The sequence below is a fragment of the Tinamus guttatus genome, unplaced genomic scaffold, assembly GCF_059628265.1.
Source record: "Tinamus guttatus ecotype Peru unplaced genomic scaffold, ASM5962826v1 Tinamus_guttatus_pri_ptg000318l, whole genome shotgun sequence".
Classification (NCBI taxonomy): domain Eukaryota; kingdom Metazoa; phylum Chordata; class Aves; order Tinamiformes; family Tinamidae; genus Tinamus; species Tinamus guttatus.
In genome coordinates, this window is record NW_028288852.1 from 1,597,792 (window position 1) to 1,618,413 (window position 20,622).

Sequence of the window (20,622 nt, forward strand, 5' to 3'; positions counted from 1 at the left end):
GAATGAGGGCTATCCTTTTATCTCAATCACATTGGAGCAAATCAGCAATAACTCATCGGTCTTCAACTAAATGACACTGGATTTCTGTTACAAACAGAAGCAAGATGTGCACAGAGAGAACCAGAAGGCAGTAAAAACTGGGTGAAAAATTCAAATTCAGAAAACAGGAGCCATGAGTTAATCTTGCACTTCCCTTAGGCTTTTGCCATGGTGCTCTTCCCTTCCTGGAGTCTTGCAAATGGTAGTCAGTTTGCAACTCTGATTGCTGAATATTTGCACGTTACATTACTGCACAACTTATGTTACTGGATGGCTTACAGCCCTTTTCTAGCTTTCCCTGGTTGCCTAACACATATTGAATAATATTAGTGAACTTGGCCCAATACTTGCACAGGAAAGAATCCAATTCTAAATTGAATGTTGGCACTTAGAGATTCCTTTATCAGTCCTGGATGTATTTCTGTATATGACCAGAATTTGCATACTTATGTCAGAAGTGTGAGCTCTGTACTGATGTAAAGGCTCTGCAGACAGGCATTCATTTCTGCTGTTCATGCCGAAGTGTGGGATTTTTTCCTATTTTCCATGTATGTCAAGGGGAAAAAAATTGCAACTTATTAGCCATCTCTGATAAAAATAAAGAAATCACCAAGTGCAGGAGATTATGTTTTTAACTATAGGTAACAGAAGAGGCTAATGTGTTTTATTTACCTGCAGATAATAGAAAACACTCCCGAAAGCCACCCTGACCACAGTCACTTGAAGCATGCGCTCGAGAAAGCAGAAGAACTATGTTCTCAAGTTAATGAGGGAGTGCGGGAAAAGGAAAATTCCGATCGGCTGGAGTGGATCCAGGCTCACGTTCAGTGTGAGGGCCTGTCTGAGGTAAACAGTGTACAGTCTGGAGAAATTCAAAATGTGGGTGTGCTGCTTCACCCGTTGGGAAGAAACCATGGCTCACGAGCGGCCCTGCATCAGGACGAACCGTGCGATCAAACGCTGTAATCTTTGATCATTTGTTTTCATCCTTCTTTGGCTGTCTTTCAGGCATGCACATTATCCTTTTTACTGCTCGTGTTTTACTGCTTTCTGTTTGATAAATACTGCTTTTGTTTCCTGTCTTTGGACAAACACCAGGTGAAATGCTGCAATTTTCAAATGCAACTTTCTGGTTTCATAGCTCTGTACAATAAAGTGTTTGTTGTACTGCTGTTACCTCATCCTAAAGGAGTACCTGGCCATCCTGAAGTGCATTCAAACTTGTCACAGAAAATACGCTTTGTGATAAGATTTGGCATTGAAAACGCAAAAATACCCAGTTGGTCTCTAAAATTTACTGTTAGACTTTAAAAGTCACTTCACCTATCACTGTGTATTATTTTATAATGTACCATAGTAATCTTCTCTAGTGAGAATGCCATAAACATATTGTGTTGGTCTGTCCTACGAGAGGATGGAGGCCTTTTTGTAGGGCCTCCCTGTTATTGGTAAGGTTAAGAAGCAGAGAGAACATAACTTGATTTTAAATTGTTTTTGATTCTAGAAGTTAAAAAAAAAAGTTCATCTTATGAAGTCTAACCATTTCAAGGAAAAAAAAAAACATGTAAGATATTTCAGAAGAGTGAAAGTCACTGTCAGCTATCCTTTAAGCATAACTGCTGCCCAAAGTGAGAGGCGTTTAGCTTCATTTGAGTTCTGTACATGAGGTCTGAAGTCGTGTCAGACAACAAAAATATTACTGGAAAACCAAAAATATTGTTTGAAAGGCCAACTAACTGCCTATTTTCTCTCATGATAATGTGAGTAACAGCCTGGCATCTGTGGCATGGAGTGGTCAGACTCAGGCCTTACCCCAGTCTTCTGACTTAGATGTTTCTAATCTATAAAAGGAACCACTCCAGATCTACCTGCTCAGCCAGCTAGGATGGCAGGAACCACACAACCCTGGCCAGTAGAAATAAGTCTAAAAATGACACCTTACCAAAGGGTAAGCCTGCTACTGATCTGATGAGACCTCTAAATGAGTTGTAAATTCTTCCCATCCCAGCCACTGGTCGGCAGTTGTCCTGTAATCCCAGGCACTTGGGTATGAAAAGACAGGTAATCTGGGAATCCTTTAGTATGCTTTAATGGGTAAAATCTGGATACTGGGAGCAAAAGCGCTAGCTAATTCATGTAATCCACGTTGAAAAATCTTAGCATTTGGAGAAGCTGTTTGCCTAACTACTGCTAATCTAGGGCAAATTGTCGTCAGCTCAGTGCCACCCAGGGAGATGCATGTTTGTGGCAGAGAAATGCAAAGGGAGGTTCAGATCCTTTTGGCTTCTCTCTGATGGTCCAGGTCTTGCCCCATGCACCTGATGGGCTGCCGTACAGTTAATTTTGTTTAGCTTTCCTGTGACTTGCACTGCTTCTCATATGCAAGACAAAGACATTGCTCGTCATCCCTGTGACACGAATTAAAACTAACATTAGGACTCAAAACTATATTTGATCTCTTTCAGGGGAACCTCGATTGTTTTACTTTATACAGTGCGTTGTTGTTCTTCTTCTACTTTTCGCAGCAACTCGTATTTAATTCTGTTACAAACTGCTTGGGACCACGCAAGTTTCTGCACAGTGGGAAACTCTATAAAGCCAAGAGTAACAAGGAACTGTATGGCTTTCTGTTCAACGATTTCCTCCTCCTGACTCAGATCATAAAACCTCTTGGCTCTTCTGGCACAGACAAGGTCTTCAGCCCCAAGTCAAACCTGCAGTATAAAATGTACAAAACTGTAAGTACCCCTCTTCAGTGGTGACCTAGATCTTTCCATTCACAGCAGGTGCTTGTATAAAAGCAGGAGGAAAGGTTTGGTATATGCTAGGGACTCCAGGGACCAATGGTGAATTAAGTGGTGAATTTAGCTTTAGCTAGATAGGAAGATATGCTGTTGAAGCTCTCCCACAGCAATCTCTTCAGCAGACAGCGTGGGTATCAGGGAGCCATGCAGGAGAAGGGGGAGACTGTGGTGCTCCATAAGCCTGCAGCTTCAGGAAAGAAGGGGGAAAAAAAGATATTCTAGGCACAAAGGAAATCTGTTGTGATTGCTCTGTGTTGAATATATCTGTTCTGTTATTGTGCTATAGAACTGTGGCTTTGCCTAATGTTTTACAGCCCATTTTCCTAAATGAGGTACTAGTAAAATTACCCACAGACCCCTCTGGAGATGAGCCCATCTTCCATATCTCCCACATTGACAGAGTCTATACACTTCGGGCTGAGAGCATTAATGAGAGGTAAGTACCTGCAGAGGCCACGTTAATATTGAATTTGAGAAGTCTGATGCAAATGTATGGGATATGCAGATGCATCGTGATCTCCATGGAAACCTTTACAAAGCAGTTTGTCACAAGACTATCTATCTGGAGAATTCCCCGTGCCTGAGAGTACGATGATACTGTATTATATGGAAAGGAGGGAGAAATAATGAGGTTTACCAGATTCCAGTAAGACCAACAGTGAAATACCTGAGGGCTGATATTTATGGAACATTTTATGCTAGCATAAAGAAGCCAAAAGATGAAATCTTACCTTCCCCTGTTAACAACTACCTGTTATGGTGCCAGTGCAAGCGTTTGTGTGGCTCTGTGTTGAATAAGGTTCAGAAACAGGTCAAAATTAAAACTTGAAGCGAAAACGTAGCAAAGAAAACCTGGTTAATTTTAACCTGGCTCAGTTTAGATTGGAACAGTCCAAAGAATGACAAGACCCAAACTTCACCTTGTGATTTTGTCCCTGGCAAGCTCAGGAAGAGAGGATTACATGAAACCATTAGAAAAGTGCACACAAGATACATAGTTTAGCACAATTAGCACCATGTTTTGATGGCTTTGCTGCCCCTGGCAGTTCTAATGCATGCAAAACAGTGCGGAACATCTTTGCGCCCTGCGTGCCTGGCAGAACCTGCGCTCTGACCTCGTTGGCACTTACGCGTGTCATTTCTCTGGGAAAAGGCCGTGCTTTTGCGGATACCCCTGGTCCGTTGGTGCGCGCTTTCCACCTCCGTGCCACAGAATCGCACAGGGGGCAGCCCCTACCCGCTGCCCGATGCCCAGAGTGTCCGCAGTGCTCTGCTGCCTTTTAGCCCCAGGGTCTGGTGCCGTTAGGCTGATGGGTGAGCTAGGAGCCCAGGCAGACTAGGCCGCAGCACCAGTGCAGGAGTCGGCCGGATCTTTACGTCCCGAACGCCCTCTGGAGGCGCCTTCCCTTCTCCCTTCAGCACGGAGAGGAGCCTCTCTCCTCACGCAGGCGCTTCAGTCCATGTCTTTGTGACTGTTGACTTTGATTTGTGGCAGAATTGCTTGTTAAATAAATGAGGTGTAAGAGGTGCCTCTAGGCTTTTATCATTTACTTGTTTTTAATGAACGACAGCAGGAATTAAAAAACCCAGCATCAATAAATGATTAATTTGCCCATTTAGTCTCAAAAGGTTTGCATGATCATAGCCTAATTTGGTCCTTGATACACTTCCAAAGCTGCCATTTATTTAACTGGCCTGGAAGGCAGAACTGGCCCCAGGTGTTTTGCTCTCTCAGAAAGTAAGTGCTCTGTGGAGGTGAGTGTTTGGATGCCAGTCTGGCCCAGGGCAACGAGCTGCAGCTCCCTGTGGAGCCGCAGCTCTTCACTTTGGGATCTGAAAGGGCCTCACGACTGCGGGATACTTTCATTTTACCTTGCCCCCTGCCTTAGGCTCCCTTGTGTCCTCAGGGATCTGCTAGCGTGGGATGTTTAAATCTCTGCAGGTACCAAGAATTTCAGTAAGGTCTCTTCTAAAGAGGCACCGCTGCATAGCAGATCCTGGTTGGTATCAAGCTTTAGAGTGCAAGTGTTTTGGAATGAGGGCCAGCTTTATTCTTTGTTGTGCTCTAGGGAGGGGAAATTGGATCCTAATGGAAATGGCATTTTGCAACGTTTTTTTCTTTTCCTCTGAAGGACTGCCTGGGTTCAGAAAATTAAAGCTGCTTCAGAACTTTACATAGAGACTGAAAAGAAGAAGAGGGAAAAGGCCTACTTAGGTACAGCATGGGATGCAGGGATTCTCCTCTCCTGTGGCAATGCCCACGGGCAGGAAAATATCATAGTGACTTTTGTCTCTCCTCTTCTGTTTAACCACAGTTCGCTCACAGAGAGCAACAGGCATTGGGAGGTTGATGGTGAATATTGTTGAAGGCATTGAACTAAAACCTTGCAGATCCCATGGTAAGAGCCTTTCTTTCATTTTTTGTAATATGCTCTATGAAGAAGACAGTCACTTTTGTTAAACCAACTTTAAGGGACTTTCTGTCCAAAAGGAGGGTTTTGTTAATGAAGCACTTTTTATTATCTTAAAATATACAGAGGTGACTGTGTAGTTCTGCCAGTCACACACTTGCCCTGCACTTAAGCATTTGTTTCATGCAAGCTTAATTTCCACCATAGAGACCATAAGCCACAAAGACCTGAAATGATGGTAGTGGAAGGTGCTCTGCACCTTGCGGAATTGTATCCCTGTTTATTGAAATGGCAGTGAGACCACCACCTTTCCCCTGTTAGCTGGCTGCAGAAGCAAGAGGGTATTCACACACCTGAAAATCTGGTTGCGCTCTTCTGTTTGCTTCCTCCTCACCAGGAAAGAGCAACCCGTACTGTGAGGTGACGATGGGCTCGCAGTGCCACATCACCAAGACGATACAGGACACCCTGAACCCCAAGTGGAACTCCAACTGCCAGTTCTTTATCAAGGACCTCGAGCAGGACGTGCTCTGCATTACAGTGTTTGAGAGGGACCAGTTCTCCCCAGATGGTAAGTAGGAGGCTGTCATGTGTCCAAGACTGTCTTCAAATCTCCCTTTTCTAAGAAGTACAGGCCTGCTGGGGTACGTATGGAACCCCTTTGCATAGCCAGGGGCTGGCTTACCCTTGCTCTCCAGTGGAGTCTTGCCTGTGTCAGGGTGAGAATCAAGGTCTCTTGGGGTTTGGGGGGCTTTTTTTTTTTTTTTTCCTTAATGTATGCAACTTGATGCTGTCTTTTTGCATTTCAGACTTTTTGGGCAGAACAGAGATCCGTGTGGCAGACATTAAGAAGGATCAGGGTTCAAAGGGACCAGTTACAAAGTGTCTCCTTCTGCATGAAGTCCCAACGGGAGAGATAGTCGTCCGACTAGACCTGCAGTTGTTTGATGAGCCTTAGAGGGAAAGGGACCAATGTCTTATTTCAATCTGAGTTCACTGCAATAGGTGTCTGCAGAAGCTGTCACGAAATCCTTATTCATTTGGTATGAAACTGCTGCTTGCCCTTCACACATAAGAGGGTTATCAAAGCAAACAGGAGCATCTTTGTGCCTTGATAATTCTCACTGGAAAATGAATCCCAATTTTGTGAGGAAGCCTCCCTCAACTTCTCTATGTGGAACTTGACATTAGTTTCTTGGGTTTGTGAAATAACCTAGTCGTTTGTTGTGCACAGTCCAAAAGGCTGACAGACCACATAGGTTGCTGTGCTTGCTCCAGTTACTCTACTCTTTCATTTACGTGATGAGGGCAATGTTGGTATGTTTGGATACTTTCTGCAGATTTCCCCCCTTAGGAATTTTGTGCCTATTGCTCAGCAAAGTGGTGTGTAAATGATTTGTGAATCGGATGAGCAGTTAAGTGGTAAGAAGATCTTGGATTGACCTGAAGACCTTCATGGCGGTTCTGAAGAGACTTAGGAAATAAATAATGATCTGAAGATTCTATGAGCAAACCACTTCATGACTCACTTTGCCCCTGAAAATAAATTATGTACAGGCCTTCTGCACAGAATTGTTCCCCTGCTTGGGACCTTTGAAAGTTGCTATTTTCTATAGGGTCGTAAATGTTTGAACAGTAAGTGAAGGTGAATATAGAGCCCTGCTGAATGTTGTGCTATACCACTTCACTACTACTTTGCTGCTGTTGCTGCTGAACTGTGTGAATGCAGATGGATGATTTGACACCTGCAGTGGGGCAGAAAATAATCACGGCTCTGGCTCCCGAAGCTGATTTCTACCCCACTGCGTCTATCTTGCCGAGCAATCACTGGTGTTGAGGTGTTGAATTGTACCGTGCCTCCACGGGTGTGACATCATGTTGTTGAGTTCAGGGCAGCGGCACCCCATAGCTCGCAGAGGTGTTGGTCGCAGGCCGGGCTGCCCGTGCGCGCGGCGGCCGTGGCGTTCACGTGCCGAGACGGGGAATCATTGGGCTGCGCTGCGTGGACAGCCCCAAAGCAGGAGCCTGGGCACGGCGGGGAGCGCTGGGGTCTATGTACGCGCTTAGCTCTACGTGCACCCACACACACACAGACACCCCTCACACGTCGGCCCCCATCCAGCAAACTCTCCCTGCTTGGCAAATCACCCGGCTTTAAGTGTGCTCTGACGTCTTGGTTTCCCTTGCGTGCGTGAGCGCTGGGTCTGGGCCCAAGCCGGGGTAGGCACCCTACGAGTAAAGTTCATCTCTGTCCCGCTCGGGTTCGTTGTGCTCATTGCCTATCATGCAAACACTGGTATTTTTGACTTTCTTTCCAAATGGGAGGTTATCAACCTGTTTCATTAGCATGTGAATGTTCTTGTGGAGCCTGTTGTTAGGTTTTGGTGTCCCCTGCATGTCCTTTCAGTACTGGTTGCCACCTCTCCTGTATAGGCGGTGTTCCCTAGCGCTACAAGTCTTATTGATTTCCATTAGGAAATTAGGGTATCTTCATAACGGATAGCTAGGTACAGTATGGTGATAAGTGTAAACTGTGCTGGGAAGTGTCTGTATTATAATTTCCTACAAGACCACTATAATGTTTCAAGCAATTGGAAAAAAAAAATGTATGTTGGAGGGACAACAAAGTTTACATTTCATACTTTTCAGAATCGCTTTATTATTTATTTATTGAAGATAGTGTAGAATTTTGTATCAGAAATGACAGACATACTTATGTATTTTTTGAACAAAACAGAGATACACACTTTAGTTAGTTAGAAACTTTCAAGTGACACATTTTAGAGGGAGTTTAACTTCCAACGCATGCATTTGTTTACCACTAACTGGCTGAAAACAGAAGTAAGAGAACTTTAAGTTTCTATTTTTCAATGTTGTTAAGAAAATTGTTTGGATTAAAATATGTAAATAGTACTAAACCCATGCTTTCCTAATTCCATAGCAGTCCATTTTATTGAATATAATGTATATGAAAATACACATTGTTGTGGTAGGATAAAAAGAAGTGATAAAAATCTATTAATGGAGTAACATTAAATGTCATTGTCTAACCTTTTATTGCTGTCGTAATTTTACTCAGTAGCTGTAAATATGGTGACCATTCCTTGCAGTGCTTAACGAGTAGTGTCACTCTTCGGGTGTCGTTTCACCAGCACGTTCGTCCCTGTCCCGGAGTCGCCCGGTCCCGCACGCTGGTTTGCGCTGCCTTGATGGCTGCCCCAGGGCAGTCGTCTGCTGTCCTCCCTTCCTGAGCTGCACTGATCCCACAGGCATCCAGGCCTTTATGTCCCAAAAAGGACTTTTCCTGGGGGAGAGACTCGCTGGCTGCATTTGCACTAACGTTTCCGTGCAGGAAGCAGCATCCTCTTGTCGGCCTATCGAGCGATGGCCTGTGTCGTGATCATCTTGCTTGGGGGAGCGAGAGCAACTCAGCAGCGAGTGTGCTAGGAAGCTGGGTGTCTTTTGGTGTATTCGCAAAGCCAGGGGGTGTCACCAGGTTGAGCTGGGCTCTTTTGAGTGTCCTCTTCAGGCTGTCAGGTGTGCTAGTCTGTGCTCCTGCTGTCTTAATGCCTGTGTTTGTGTAGACCCTATAATTCAGACTCTTGGTTATATGTATTTCTGAATATACCAGTAAAATCACACCTCTGAGAGCACAGCGCCCTTTCCAGCCCCATCCTGATACATGTAGACTTCTCCCAACGCTCTGCCAAGCGACAACAACAAAACTCAAAGTCTGGGTAATACTTGATCATGTTTTGGTTTGAAAGAGCCATTAGCAATCCATTTGGATAAGCACTGGATAACAAATTCTTCAGCATCACACTCCTTGGCTGGCATTCAAGCCTTTCCAAAAATATTTTTGTGACTTTTTGATGCATTTGCTACCTTCATTGAAACAGTGAGATTGCTTTTGAGAAACCAGGAAAAGAAGAGGCAAAATCTTGTAGCTTGTTTTCCAAGCTATAATTCTGGGAATTGCGTTCTCCCACTACGTATATTAATTTTAACAAGGAGAAGGATATTTCTGTCTGATGTTTCCTTGAGTCTAAGTCTTGTAGCAGAATCAAGTTAATGGGCAAGAAACAACATTTTTTTTAGAAATGATTAAAATGACTGTTTGAAGATGGAGGTAGTTGGGGACAGGCAGAATGCCAATGCTCTTGTGGCTGCGGACAGGATAGGATATCTAAGAAAAAGGGAAAAAAAAAAAAAAGATTATTTTAGAATCAGATCCACAGTATCCCAGCAGAACTTCAGTTACCCAGGACCAAGAGAATCCATAAGCAGCCTGATTAATAGTGAACCATGTGTGTGTTCTCACCCAGGAAGGCATCACAGGCAAAGGCACATGGGATTTAACGCAGCTCGGTATCTACGCACAGATTTGTGTGCCCTTCTTTGTGGCAGGTGGGCTTTAGCAGCCCTCATGCTCCCTTCCCCAAGAATTCCCTTCTGAGGAGTGCCCCTGCGGTGCTCGGCGCTGTGGTGCTGCCAGGTGCTGCCCAGGATCTCGAGGACGTGTACATGTTGCCGTCAGGTTCTTTGCTTTCCTGGTGTGGTCCACACAGCTCCTCTGGACCTCCAGGAGCTAACACAGGCACATGTCCTTTTTCCACGCTGCACTTCTTTGCCTATGTATATATTAATTTTAGCAGGGAGAACCGTGTTTCCCCCTTGTTCATCCATGTGTTTTCTGCTAGTCAGAGGAGCTGCTTTGCCAGCAGTGTCACAACCCATCGGCGAGGCGCCTCTCTGTCCCTTCAGCCGGGCCCGCCAGCACTGGGGACCCTGGGAAGGCTCTTCCCGAGCTGCGTAAGAACCGGCCTGGTCTTGAGGCTCTGCCTCAGGAGCAAGCAGGTGCCTCGCTGCAGGCAGCAGTTAACGCTGTGGACAGGCCGCACGCCTGCGTTCGGAAGCTGGGTGGCTTCGGTCGTTGGGTGCCTGCACGATGATGGTGGTTTGACCTCTTTTAACGATGGGAAGGTCAAGCCAGGTACAAGCAGAATATCAAACAAAAAGTTAAAACTTGAGCTCAAATGGACAAGTAGTTCATTATTTTCTTTGCAGCTGGGTCTGCTTTCCTCCTCGCTTTCCTCAAAGTGACTGGTCTTTGGGTCGGAGCCACTGAGCTCTCTGGAGCTGGGCTTACTGCACAAAGCCTAATGCATACCCTTACCCTTGCAGCCCTTGAGGAAACACTTTAAAATATAAAACAGGCTGTTGACCTTGGCCTCAGACATACCAGGTATCTTGCCAAGTTTCGCGCTGGTAGGAAGCCAGGCCGTGACGCTCGGAGAGGGCACGTGCAGCTGCTGCTTTGACTTGGGCACCTTGAAGGCCACAGCTGGGCACTGAGCTGCCACTAAGCCAAAGGAGTGAGAAGTTGCAGGATGTTTTTTCTAGATGCTCTTGATTATTATGTATTTTCTCAATATGAGTTTTTATGAGGGAACTTTTTAAATGTTCATTTTGCATTTTTTTAACCCTTAAAAAAAAAAATCACTTTTTGTTACACGTGAGTAGGGTTGGGGGGGGGGAAACATTGTGGATAATGAAGTTTTTTTGTAATATTATTAAGTAAGTAGGTCGTTTTTCAAAGTGTCACAAGTCCGAGCCTTTGCTGCAGTGGTGGTGTCTGCTTTCATACTGCTCTGCTTGCCACGGGGGATTTCAAATTCACTCAAATCCAGCAGTCAAAACCCTTGAAACACAGAAAAGCTGCGAGTCCGGTTAACTCAACTGGCTTTCGAGGGCCCTTCTCTATACGTACATTCCACATATAGCCCGGGGTTTGTTTTGCCCAAACACGCTCTGTCCTACATGCATATCGATGTATCTATAGGTAAATACGAACTTATATAGAGAGATTATATATATGATTATTTGTATATATGATATAAAAACACAGCTATGTTGTTGTTGTCAAATACTGAGTAAATCTAACAGAAGTAATAATATAGGCCCACAATTTTGTTTAGTCATTTAAATATTTTAAAATAGGGTCCGTCCTTGGGAAATTATTTTTCTGCATATATGAGGATATATTTAGGACCTAACTTAAATGAATTCAAAATTGCAGTAGGACAATGTTAAACTAACTAGCCTAGTCGCTTCATGTTGCTGTCTGAGAAGGTCCTGCTATGTCATAGGTGACTTCCTTGCGCAACTCCTAGAGCTGCAAAATGTTGCTGACCCTGCACTTAGCATTTCATTCAGGGATCTTAAAATGCTATGGAAGTAAATGAAACGTTTTCTTGGTCTGTGACCTTAGAGCAGACAGCAGCTGTTGGATGTTGCAGTGAGTGCAAATTAAACTGGAAGATTTGGGTGCATGAATGGGGGAGAGGAAAGGGGAAGAAACGTGAGTTTGGTGTCCTGCAGGTCGAGCTGCCCAAACCTGGCGGCTGGGTCCCATTTGCCCCTTGTAAAAAAGATGCCTTTGGTCTCAATCCGAGATTGAATCCTGGATTCTGGAGGTGGGAGGGTGAGACGCAGCATCACGGTGGTGTCCCTCTGACCCCAGCTCGTAACGCGGCGGCCGCGTCCCAGCTAACGGCCTTTGCAGGACACCCTATTCCAGGTCCCCACGGAATGAGGAAGGGATTTAGGCTCCAATAAGCCCTTGCAGACTTTATAATGGGAACTTTTTACTTAGTGTCAGTAAATCTTTGAGAAGAAAAAAAATATATAGCTGTAGTATTTTTTCAATGTTAATACTTAGAATTGGGGAATTATCCCCCCAATGGTGGTGGTGTTACTTTTTAGTGCACTTTTTATTGCCAAACAAATGGTATCAGCTAGTTTCCTTTTTTTCTAATGAAAGGAAGTATTGTACTGTATGTAGTATTCTTAAGATCCTAAAAATCACAGAGGCATTACAAAATACCTGTTACCCGTATTTGTCTTAAGATTGGGTCAGACAGGAGAAAAAGATCATTTTCTTTTTTATTAGAGAATTTACTTGTATTGTTAATTTAGATCATATCTCACTATTCTGCGGGAATACATCTATACTGTGACTTTTTTTCTTTTTTAAAAAAACATTTGTAATAGGTATTACAAAGAATTGTGAATCAGACATCACTGTTTCTCTTAAGACAATTTCAACTGTGCTTTCGTTGCTTTGAATGTGTTGTTTCCTCTGCCCCACTCGGTTAAGTGATTCTATTTACCAATGTCAAACTGAATGAAAGTCCTCAAAACGTATTCAGCTATTCAAGGAGCTATGCCCACTTCCCAGACTGCATTCACCAAGGTTGGTACTGAAAATAAGATTTTATTCTGTGTAATGTTTGACACAGATCAGACTGTAGTTGTGCAAGTGAAATTATGCAAGAATAAACCCTGTTTTTTAAAAAAGTTCAAATGTGCATTCTTATGTTCTTGAGAAGCCTTGAGTAAGAGTGGCATTGTGGTGTCAAAGACACACTGAATACATCTTCACATTAATATTTTTGACAAAAGGACTTAGAGCGCTCTGACATAAGCAAAGCAATAGCCAGCCCCAGCAATAGGGAAATAAATTTAGTAATTTATTTTATTATAATACCTGACATGTGCCACTTTTTAATCTCTGTACCACAGTGTTCGCATTTTTTGGATAGGAAAACAAAAATTGCCATGGTGAGTCAAGAAAGAAAAAAAAAAACAATTGCTGAGTAGGAGGGTCTCGCTGCTACATGCGCGATGTTAAATCACACGGGCCCTGCTCACGAGCAGACGCATCCTCTGTAGTGTTGATTCAACCCTTCGGAGGCGGCCAGCAGCTCTGCTGCCAGGTACTCAAGGGCGACCCCGCTTTGCTCTCTCCTTCCTTTTTGTTAATATTTAGCTTATTTAGCCCCAAGCCAAACAACTTCTGTGCCGGGGGGATGCTTTTTCTTCTGCTTTTTCGGGCTGGGTGGCACAAAGGGACAGGGCTGCAGACCCGGTTTTGTCCCGCAGCAGCCAGTGAAGCTCCGTCACTGCAGTGGAGAGGTGACAGGAGGGGGCAGCCAGGTCTAACCGTGCAGAGCCCCTTTGTCCAGGCTCCCAGACCCTGCCCGGACACAAATCCTGCTGCTTCAGGAGCCCCACTGCTCCCCTCGCCTCATTCCTTACACACTTAGAAGCAACATGTGCAACAACACAACTCCTGACCTGTTGTTCTGCCCATGCCCTACGTGGAAGTCTTCTCTGGAAACCAACAGCAACCCCTTGGTGGGGTGACCACATGCAGCAGCTCTTGGAGAAACCTTCTCCCCATCCTTCAGAGCAATCCTCACTCACACTTGTGGCAGGCTGAATTTTCAACTGCGACACAAAATGGTCAAGGAGGACTAAGCAAAACTCACTACAGCTTCTCTACCTCTCCTTCTCAGTATTATGTTCCTAAATCATCAAAATATTTTGAGCAGTCTACTCGAGAAGCAGTAATTTTATTAGATTTATGTGACAGGTTTCATTGTGAACGCACAGGACGGCCTGCTAGACAGTCTCTCTCATGATTTTGGTGAGTTTCTGGATCTTTGACTTTGTTGACATATCCACGTACTTCTCCCCAATATTGACAATCATTCCACCAAGGATTGAGGGATCCGTCTGAGGAAAAAAAAATATTGAGCAGAAATTTTAAAAGTCTAAAGCAAAAATTCATAATCCTAGTATTAATGTTCATACTAGTGAAGAAAAAGCTTTTAAAACACACATTTCATACAATTTTGCAGTCATTATATTCCAACTATTTTAATAACTTCAGTATCAAGAAAGCACAGAAATATATACGATATTCCCCATATTGATTTTACTGAATCCAGCTACTAAAAAAACAAATTTTATATAACAAATCTTAAAAAAAAGAACAGAGAGACCAAAGTCCATTTAGCATTAACTTGAGGAAATCTCCAGAAACCCATACCTTGGTCTCCAGCTTTAAGACCTCTCCTTTAGCCAAGAATCCACTCAAAGCACTTTTTAGCTCAGTTAGACTGGCATCATCCAGGGGCTGAAAAATTCGAACAAAAGACAAATTATATACATTTAACAAAATGTATATAATACTGATTCCTGTTACCTTTCCATTAAGCTGCAAAGAAAAAGCAACACTAAAAAAAGACATTTCCCAGAAGGCAGAGTAAGCAGCCTTCCTAGACAAAGGGACACTACAGAAACAGAGTCACTTTGTGCTGCTTTCACTTCATTTCAACACTCTGCCATTTTCTATGTATACTCCCAGCACCAGTTTCACGCTTACATCTTAAGCAAGCACACGGCAGACTCCTCACTTCTGCAAAGGAGCCCAGAGAGCCGCCTCACAGCCTATAGGAAGAAGTTGGGAGTAGTTTTGCTGCTCCTAACGTGTACAAAAAATAGTTTCACCTCAAGTGCTGGAGAGTGATCCAGGAAACAGGCCCACAGTTCCCAGCTCTGCTACACGTTTCCAGCTTGCTTCCAGATTGTGAGAAGCCCCTGGGCACGGGGAATTCTACATCCCTGAGAGCGGGCCACTGTGAATCTATCTTTGCTGGCCCTAGAAATTGCTCAGATATTACTATGACCTGGACTCAGAATAAGAAACACCTCGCAGAGCAAAAAACCTTTTGTTTTGCCTTAGTTTAAACTCATTTACCTAGTTTTATTTATTAAGACTATGTAATAGCCAACAGTTTGAGAGCTAAGAAGTAGTAACAGAAAAGTACCTTCGCATACAAAACATTTGGGAAAACTTGCAAAGTTATGAACCTATGAAAATCTTTCCACGCATCCCTGAAGGCCATCAACTAGACTGTGCCTGTGGGCTACAGAGAGGCAGGTATGAGACGCATCGCTTGCCCCAGGTGGGCAGTTCGCTATAGCCCTTCTGAAGGCTACGGGGTTTCAGAGTCAGACACATATCCCGCTTACAGCGCTCGGGATCCTCTCCACAAGGAGCAGAGTCAGGCAGCAGGAGCTCCGGTGCAGCCACACGGCCGCCCTGCTCGAGCTGTCAGCTCGACCATTCACTCCAACCTGAACCCAAGCAGGATCCTGATGGCAAATCCGACTGATAACTGCTGGACACCAAGCGCGCGCCGCACAGAGACGCTCATCATGGCAGAGATGAAAACTCAAACTGAAGACGTTGGCCGGCTATGGCACCGCCGAAGCCGAGCTCGACGTGGGTCCCTGCGGCTCACCTGGGCCGTGGTGACGGTGCAGAGCACCTCGCCTCGGTACGCGCTCATGATCTTCCCAAAGGCAGACACGATGTCTGGCGTGTAGCGCAAGCGCCCGTTCTCAGCCAGCAAGTCTGGAAAAGGAGGATGGTCTGAGAGGCTTTAAAGCGCCCGCAAGAAGCAGGTTTGGAGAGCTACTGGTAATAACCATGAACTTTAGATGTTTTTCAATATTCACGAGCTTACTTACTCAACAGGTTGACGGTTATAGGGGACATCTTCTCTTTTGCTAAAACATCGTTTACAGCTTTTTGTTTTACTGCACTCTTGGTATGAGGGTTCATAACAACACCAGACAGCTTGGGATCCTTCATAAGAGTCTAAGAGGACACATGGACAACAGATGAAAGTCATTTTTCCAGGGACTGCAAGGCTAACCTGGACTATGCCAGGTGGGCAATGAGATCACCAGATGGGCAGGAATAAGGAGAGATCTGAAGCAAGCCAAGAAACAACAGTTTCATATATTTACTATATGCTGCTTTCACGGCTGATGCTGCACCACTGCTAAACAGCTTAACAAGCTGAGGGGGAGCAGTGGAAGCATAAAGGCCTGTCACAAGATGGAACGGCAGGCTCAGACAGCAGGCAAACCAAGCTGAGTGAAAGGGGGGTGCATGCACAGAGATATTTAAGAGCCCTAATGCGAAGCCCCTGGTGAACCCTCAAACCGCGCCAGGAGCTGGGCCTTACCCGCACGCGGCTCAGCTCCTTCTCCACCTGCTCCAGCTTCTTCTGCTTGGAAGCGGCCGAGTACAGTGCCGTGGCATAGCGGCCCTCCAGCCCGTACACCTGGATGGGCGGCTGGGGCGAGAGAGCAGCGGCGCTGAGAGACGCCCCTCTGCCGAGACTCCCGCCGCCCTCCTCCTCCTCCTCCTGCTCCCCCCGGGCCCGCTCACCTTGACCAGCTTGGAGACGGGCCTCGCCGCGGACGTGCTGAGGTGCCGCACCTACGGGAACATAACGCACACACCGGCTGCAGCGCCGCGCAACCGCCACCTCGGCTGCGGGGGGCTCGAGCCCCCGCAGTGACAAGGGCTGGGGGAAACGACCCGCCGTCCACGCCGCCCCCCCCCGCCTCTCCTCGCGCCCTGCTCGGCCCCACGAGCACCCCAAGGCCCCGCCGCCCCCCGCGCCGCCCTTCACCTTCACGCCGAGCCCCGCGACCGCCGCCATCTTCCCCGCGCGCCGCCCTAGGTCACGGCGCCGCCCCGCCGCCGCGGCGCGGTGCGCATGCGCGGCCGGCCGGCCGCGGGGCGCGCTGCCCGCTGGGAGGTGTAGGCGCCTCCTCACGGCGGGGCGGGGGCCGCGGCTGCGCGCGCCCAACGGTCCCAACGGTCTCAGCGGTCCGGGGCGCGCGCTCAACGGCCAGCGCCGCTCCCCGAGCCCCTCCGAGGCGCCGTGGCGGAGTGTTAGAGGGGAAAAGCTGTGGGTCAGGGCCCTGAGGATGCCTAGCGAGTCCGGGGAGTGAGGCAGGGATGGCTGCTTGTAGCGCAGCCTTGGCCCTCCTTCTCTAGGAGGGTAAAAAATCCCTCCCCGTCTTCCTGCATGTTGCCTTGCATTGCTGAAAGTCGTTATTATTTTTTTGCTCAGTCGTAGGAATGTGCCTCTGGAGGCAGTTACAGTGACTGCAGCAAATCTCCTTGCAGGCCCCACCGTGGCATGTTGTGTGAGCAGCTGCAACACGTTCTGCAGTGGGGTCACTGCAGTCTGGTTGTTGGTGTCTTTGCAGGTGGAGGGGCGAAGGGAAAAGTCGTCTGTGCCCCAGGGATCACCTGAAGGCAGTTGCAATTACTATAGTACAGTGAAGTGACACAGGACTTAACATCGCATGCACTTTCCTGTGCTCCTGGGAGGTTCCTGTAAGTCACAAGTGCTTCCCGCCATGTAGAGGCACCACAAAAGAAATCTCCACGTACAAGTTCTTCAAAAGAAAACATCAGCTCTGCTTCCCCACAGGCAACTTGGTGTCCTCCAGCACAGCAAAACTGTCTCTGAAATACAATGAGCTCTTTCCTCCTCTCGGATAAACTAGATCCGAGTGTCCCCTGGAGCAGAGAGGCAGCCTTGCAGGGCAGACAATCTGCATTTTAGCTCTGACTTTGCCACTGTCTTCCCATGTGACCTTGAACAGGGTGCTCAGGCCCTACATACCACTGAGCAATCTGGAAAGATTAAACCCTTTCCCTCCCTAAATCTCCCATCTTTTCTGTGAGAAAAGGTGAAACGATTGCCTGCTTCACAGAGCTGCTACAAAATTTGAGTAATTATTTCTGCGGTGTGACTAGCATTGCTTCAGTGGTGGACTTGCTCCGTCAGTATCAGCTACATCAGCAGAGAAGACTGCAAACGCTAGATGTTGCTGTTGCTACAAATTGAAAGACTAATGCTCACTTTCGTGATGGCTGTGGCCAAATCAAACGTAGGGAATTATAATCACGCTCTGCAGGAAACACAGCTGCAATAAAGAAGCTGCGCTACCATCTCACCAGAGATAAGGCAAGATCACCAATTGCTTTACTCTACATGTTGGAATTCATTTCCTTCTGGCTCTAGCCATGCTTGCTAGGGTGACGTTCAAAGATGTACAAGTGTAGTCGAAGAGAGATTTAAGCCTGGCGTAACACCATTCTTCTCAATAATTTTAATATTTGCGGCACTATAAAATGCATATCTAAAACGTAGTAGAAGAGTCTTTGTTTTTCTTTAAGAAAAAGCATATTCTGTCCAGTTTTTGTGATAATGTGCATACACGGGTGTTTTGAAATGCTGTGCGTGGATCCATGACATGGATTTATTTGAACTAGGGCCATATATCCAAAATTTTACTAGTCTTATTCTGAAACACCGTATGATCTTGTAACATTTTTATGCATAAGAATATCTGGCTTATTGAGGCCGTTCAAATAACTGAAAGCTGAGGATGCTTTAATGAACTTGGGAATGGGTCAAATCCTGATAATGTTTTCCAATATTAAAATTAGAGCACTTCCCTCAGGTTAATTTTAGTCATGCAAAATCCTACAAGTGATAAACAGTTTGTGCCTTTAAACTTCATCCTGGAAGGAAAATATAAATCTTGATGGAGCTTTTCTTGAGCTGGATACCTGTAGAAATTCCTCCACCAATAAAATTGTATTCTTTTTTTTCTCCTAAAAATAATTAAGCCCTCCACATTGCCATCTCTCATCATTTGATGTCTGACTGGGTCGCTTGTTTCAGCTTGATCATTTGGCTCCATACCTGTGAGCATTCAAACACTCCATTTACACACTCTTCCCTGGGAAGCACCTGGACGAACATCCACTTTTGGGGCTGCCTCTTCATGGGGAGGTCAGTGCTTATAGGATTGTAACCTTGAAGTGTTCATTCCTACTGAATATAATGAACATCACATTCATCTACTGTAGAGACAAGCTAGAACTGAAATCCTGCAAAATATAGCCTCCCTTCTCTTTGTTTTTGCTGGTGGGGGAAGAAGCAGATAGGAACTGGTGTGAGCTCAGATTAATTTAGACAGACCCTGGAGCTTATTGCAGACACGGACCTCAGAGAGGCACAACAGCCGTGGAGCTCTCTGCAATCAGCACCTTCGTGTCCCTCACAGGGGTGTGATGATTGCAGCACGGAAGCATTAGGGGTGTTTCAATCACGGCCCCGCTGCGTGAGGTGCCACAAAATCCACAGCGAGAGCGAGGCTGTTCCACAAACGACTAAGCAGTGCACAGAAAAAACAAATAAATGCAGCTTGTCCGCAGCACACATGGTGTCCTCATGATGCTGAGCGCCCAGCAGGTCAGCTCCACAGAACACACCAGTCTTTTCCTCTGTTCAACTGTGGCTGCTTCCATGAAAGAAAACAACCCAAACCAGTGATTATACTAGTGAGTCAAAATGTTAAGTAAGGTTCAAGGCACTGAATTCTCTCTCCCTCCTTGAAACTCACCTGAAATGTTGGTACTCGGCCTGTTTTGAGGGCTCCCTTGCACCTACTGGTCAGTAGTTGTGCCCAGCTGTTCCCCTTTGGCTGTGCCCGGGGCTCCCAGCTTAGGCAAGGAGGGTCCCCAAGCAGGCAGGGTGGAGCTGCAAGGGAGTTCCTGACCTCTTGAGAAAAGTTAATGTTATTTACAAGGAGCAGGGAAGTATCCCCCTGTGATACTCAAGTCAGATTCAGATTGTGTGGCATGGAGAAGCTATGCCATGTCTCAGCTCTCTGTCTCTGCTGAAGGGAGTGTTGTTTTTCCCTCAGGGGTTGCTGCCCTTTTCTCTTCTGGAGCCAGCTGGGACTCTTGCTGAATCTAATTCATCTGAATGTTTTCCATACCTTGACTTCATTGGCTGTTCTGCTTGGGCAGGTAAGTTCAAGTGCTCTGTTGCAGCAGTTCCCCAGGGGGCAAAGCCTCTGCGGATATTGTGACCCCCCTATTGCAGTCTGGCTGCCCAAGGAATACCTGATTTATTTTCCTGTTTGCAGAGAGCTTAGTTTGCTCAGTGATGGGGGGCAAAAAACTTTTTTTTTTTTTACCCAAACCAGAAAGAATGATCATAAAACCACATATATGCACCAAAAGAGAAAAAAAAAAGAGAGAGAGAGAAAAAATAAAACAGGGGAATTCAGCGAAAGAGCAGAAACCCTTTTAACAGAATTAGGCAACTGAACTCCTTGACGTTAGCATCGGGTTGCTGCACTGTGAGCCCTTCGGCAGGGTGCTCGCAGAAAGCAAACACCTCTGCCTGCACTTTCCTGCCCTCCAAGGGCAGGATCTAGTCCTGTACGGTACAGAGTTACCGTGTTATTGCACAAATGATACTTCTGGGGTGCTCCTGTTGTTCCACTTTATTTTCTGTGCTGCCACAGTAGGCTGTAGTGAAAGGGGGATGGTAGGGGAACACAGTACAGAAGTGCTAATATGGTATCTTTTAAGCTAACCTAACAAAGCCTACTAGATTAATTTAAGGATGAACTGTGAAATGTTCTTCATAGGTTGATAAAATAAGTGCTCGTCAGCAAGACCTAGTACTGATGAATGTGATGGGGATCACTTGGGCATTTCACTGTTTTAAGATTGTGTGTGAAACACTGACTAGTAATGAAAATGCTTGGTGTGGGAAAGTATGTGAATAATAAACACAGGCGTGCTTTGGGGGTAGGCAGCAGTAATAGCTGAGCTTCAC

The 20,622-nt window shown here is 45.9% G+C and overlaps 2 protein-coding genes across 5 annotated transcripts in view; one reads left to right on the plus strand and one right to left on the minus strand.

The window, feature by feature from the left end:
• Positions 1-6,602, plus strand: part of ITSN1 (intersectin 1) — a 120,562-nt gene extending 113,960 nt beyond the window's left edge. For all 4 annotated transcript variants that reach the window (XM_088528982.1, XM_088528983.1, XM_088528984.1 and 1 more), the window contains 7 exons: positions 718-885; positions 2,565-2,777; positions 3,158-3,279; positions 4,976-5,058; positions 5,159-5,242; positions 5,652-5,825; positions 6,064-6,602. In XM_088528982.1, the coding sequence (XP_088385108.1) occupies positions 718-885; positions 2,565-2,777; positions 3,158-3,279; positions 4,976-5,058; positions 5,159-5,242; positions 5,652-5,825; positions 6,064-6,212 (993 nt within the window). In that variant the 3' untranslated portion in view covers positions 6,213-6,602. The remainder of the gene's footprint in view (positions 1-717; positions 886-2,564; positions 2,778-3,157; positions 3,280-4,975; positions 5,059-5,158; positions 5,243-5,651; positions 5,826-6,063) is intronic.
• A 7,050-nt stretch (positions 6,603-13,652) lies between these two features.
• Positions 13,653-16,623, minus strand: ATP5PO (ATP synthase peripheral stalk subunit OSCP). The gene is made up of 7 exons (XM_088528998.1): positions 16,594-16,623; positions 16,347-16,397; positions 16,141-16,251; positions 15,638-15,767; positions 15,409-15,521; positions 14,151-14,237; positions 13,653-13,834 (listed from the first exon to the last, which is right to left on the minus strand). Exons 1-7 carry the CDS (start codon positions 16,621-16,623, stop codon positions 13,721-13,723), a joined length of 636 nt encoding a protein of 211 aa, XP_088385124.1. The 3' UTR covers positions 13,653-13,720.
• Between the last annotated feature and the right edge of the window lie 3,999 nt (positions 16,624-20,622).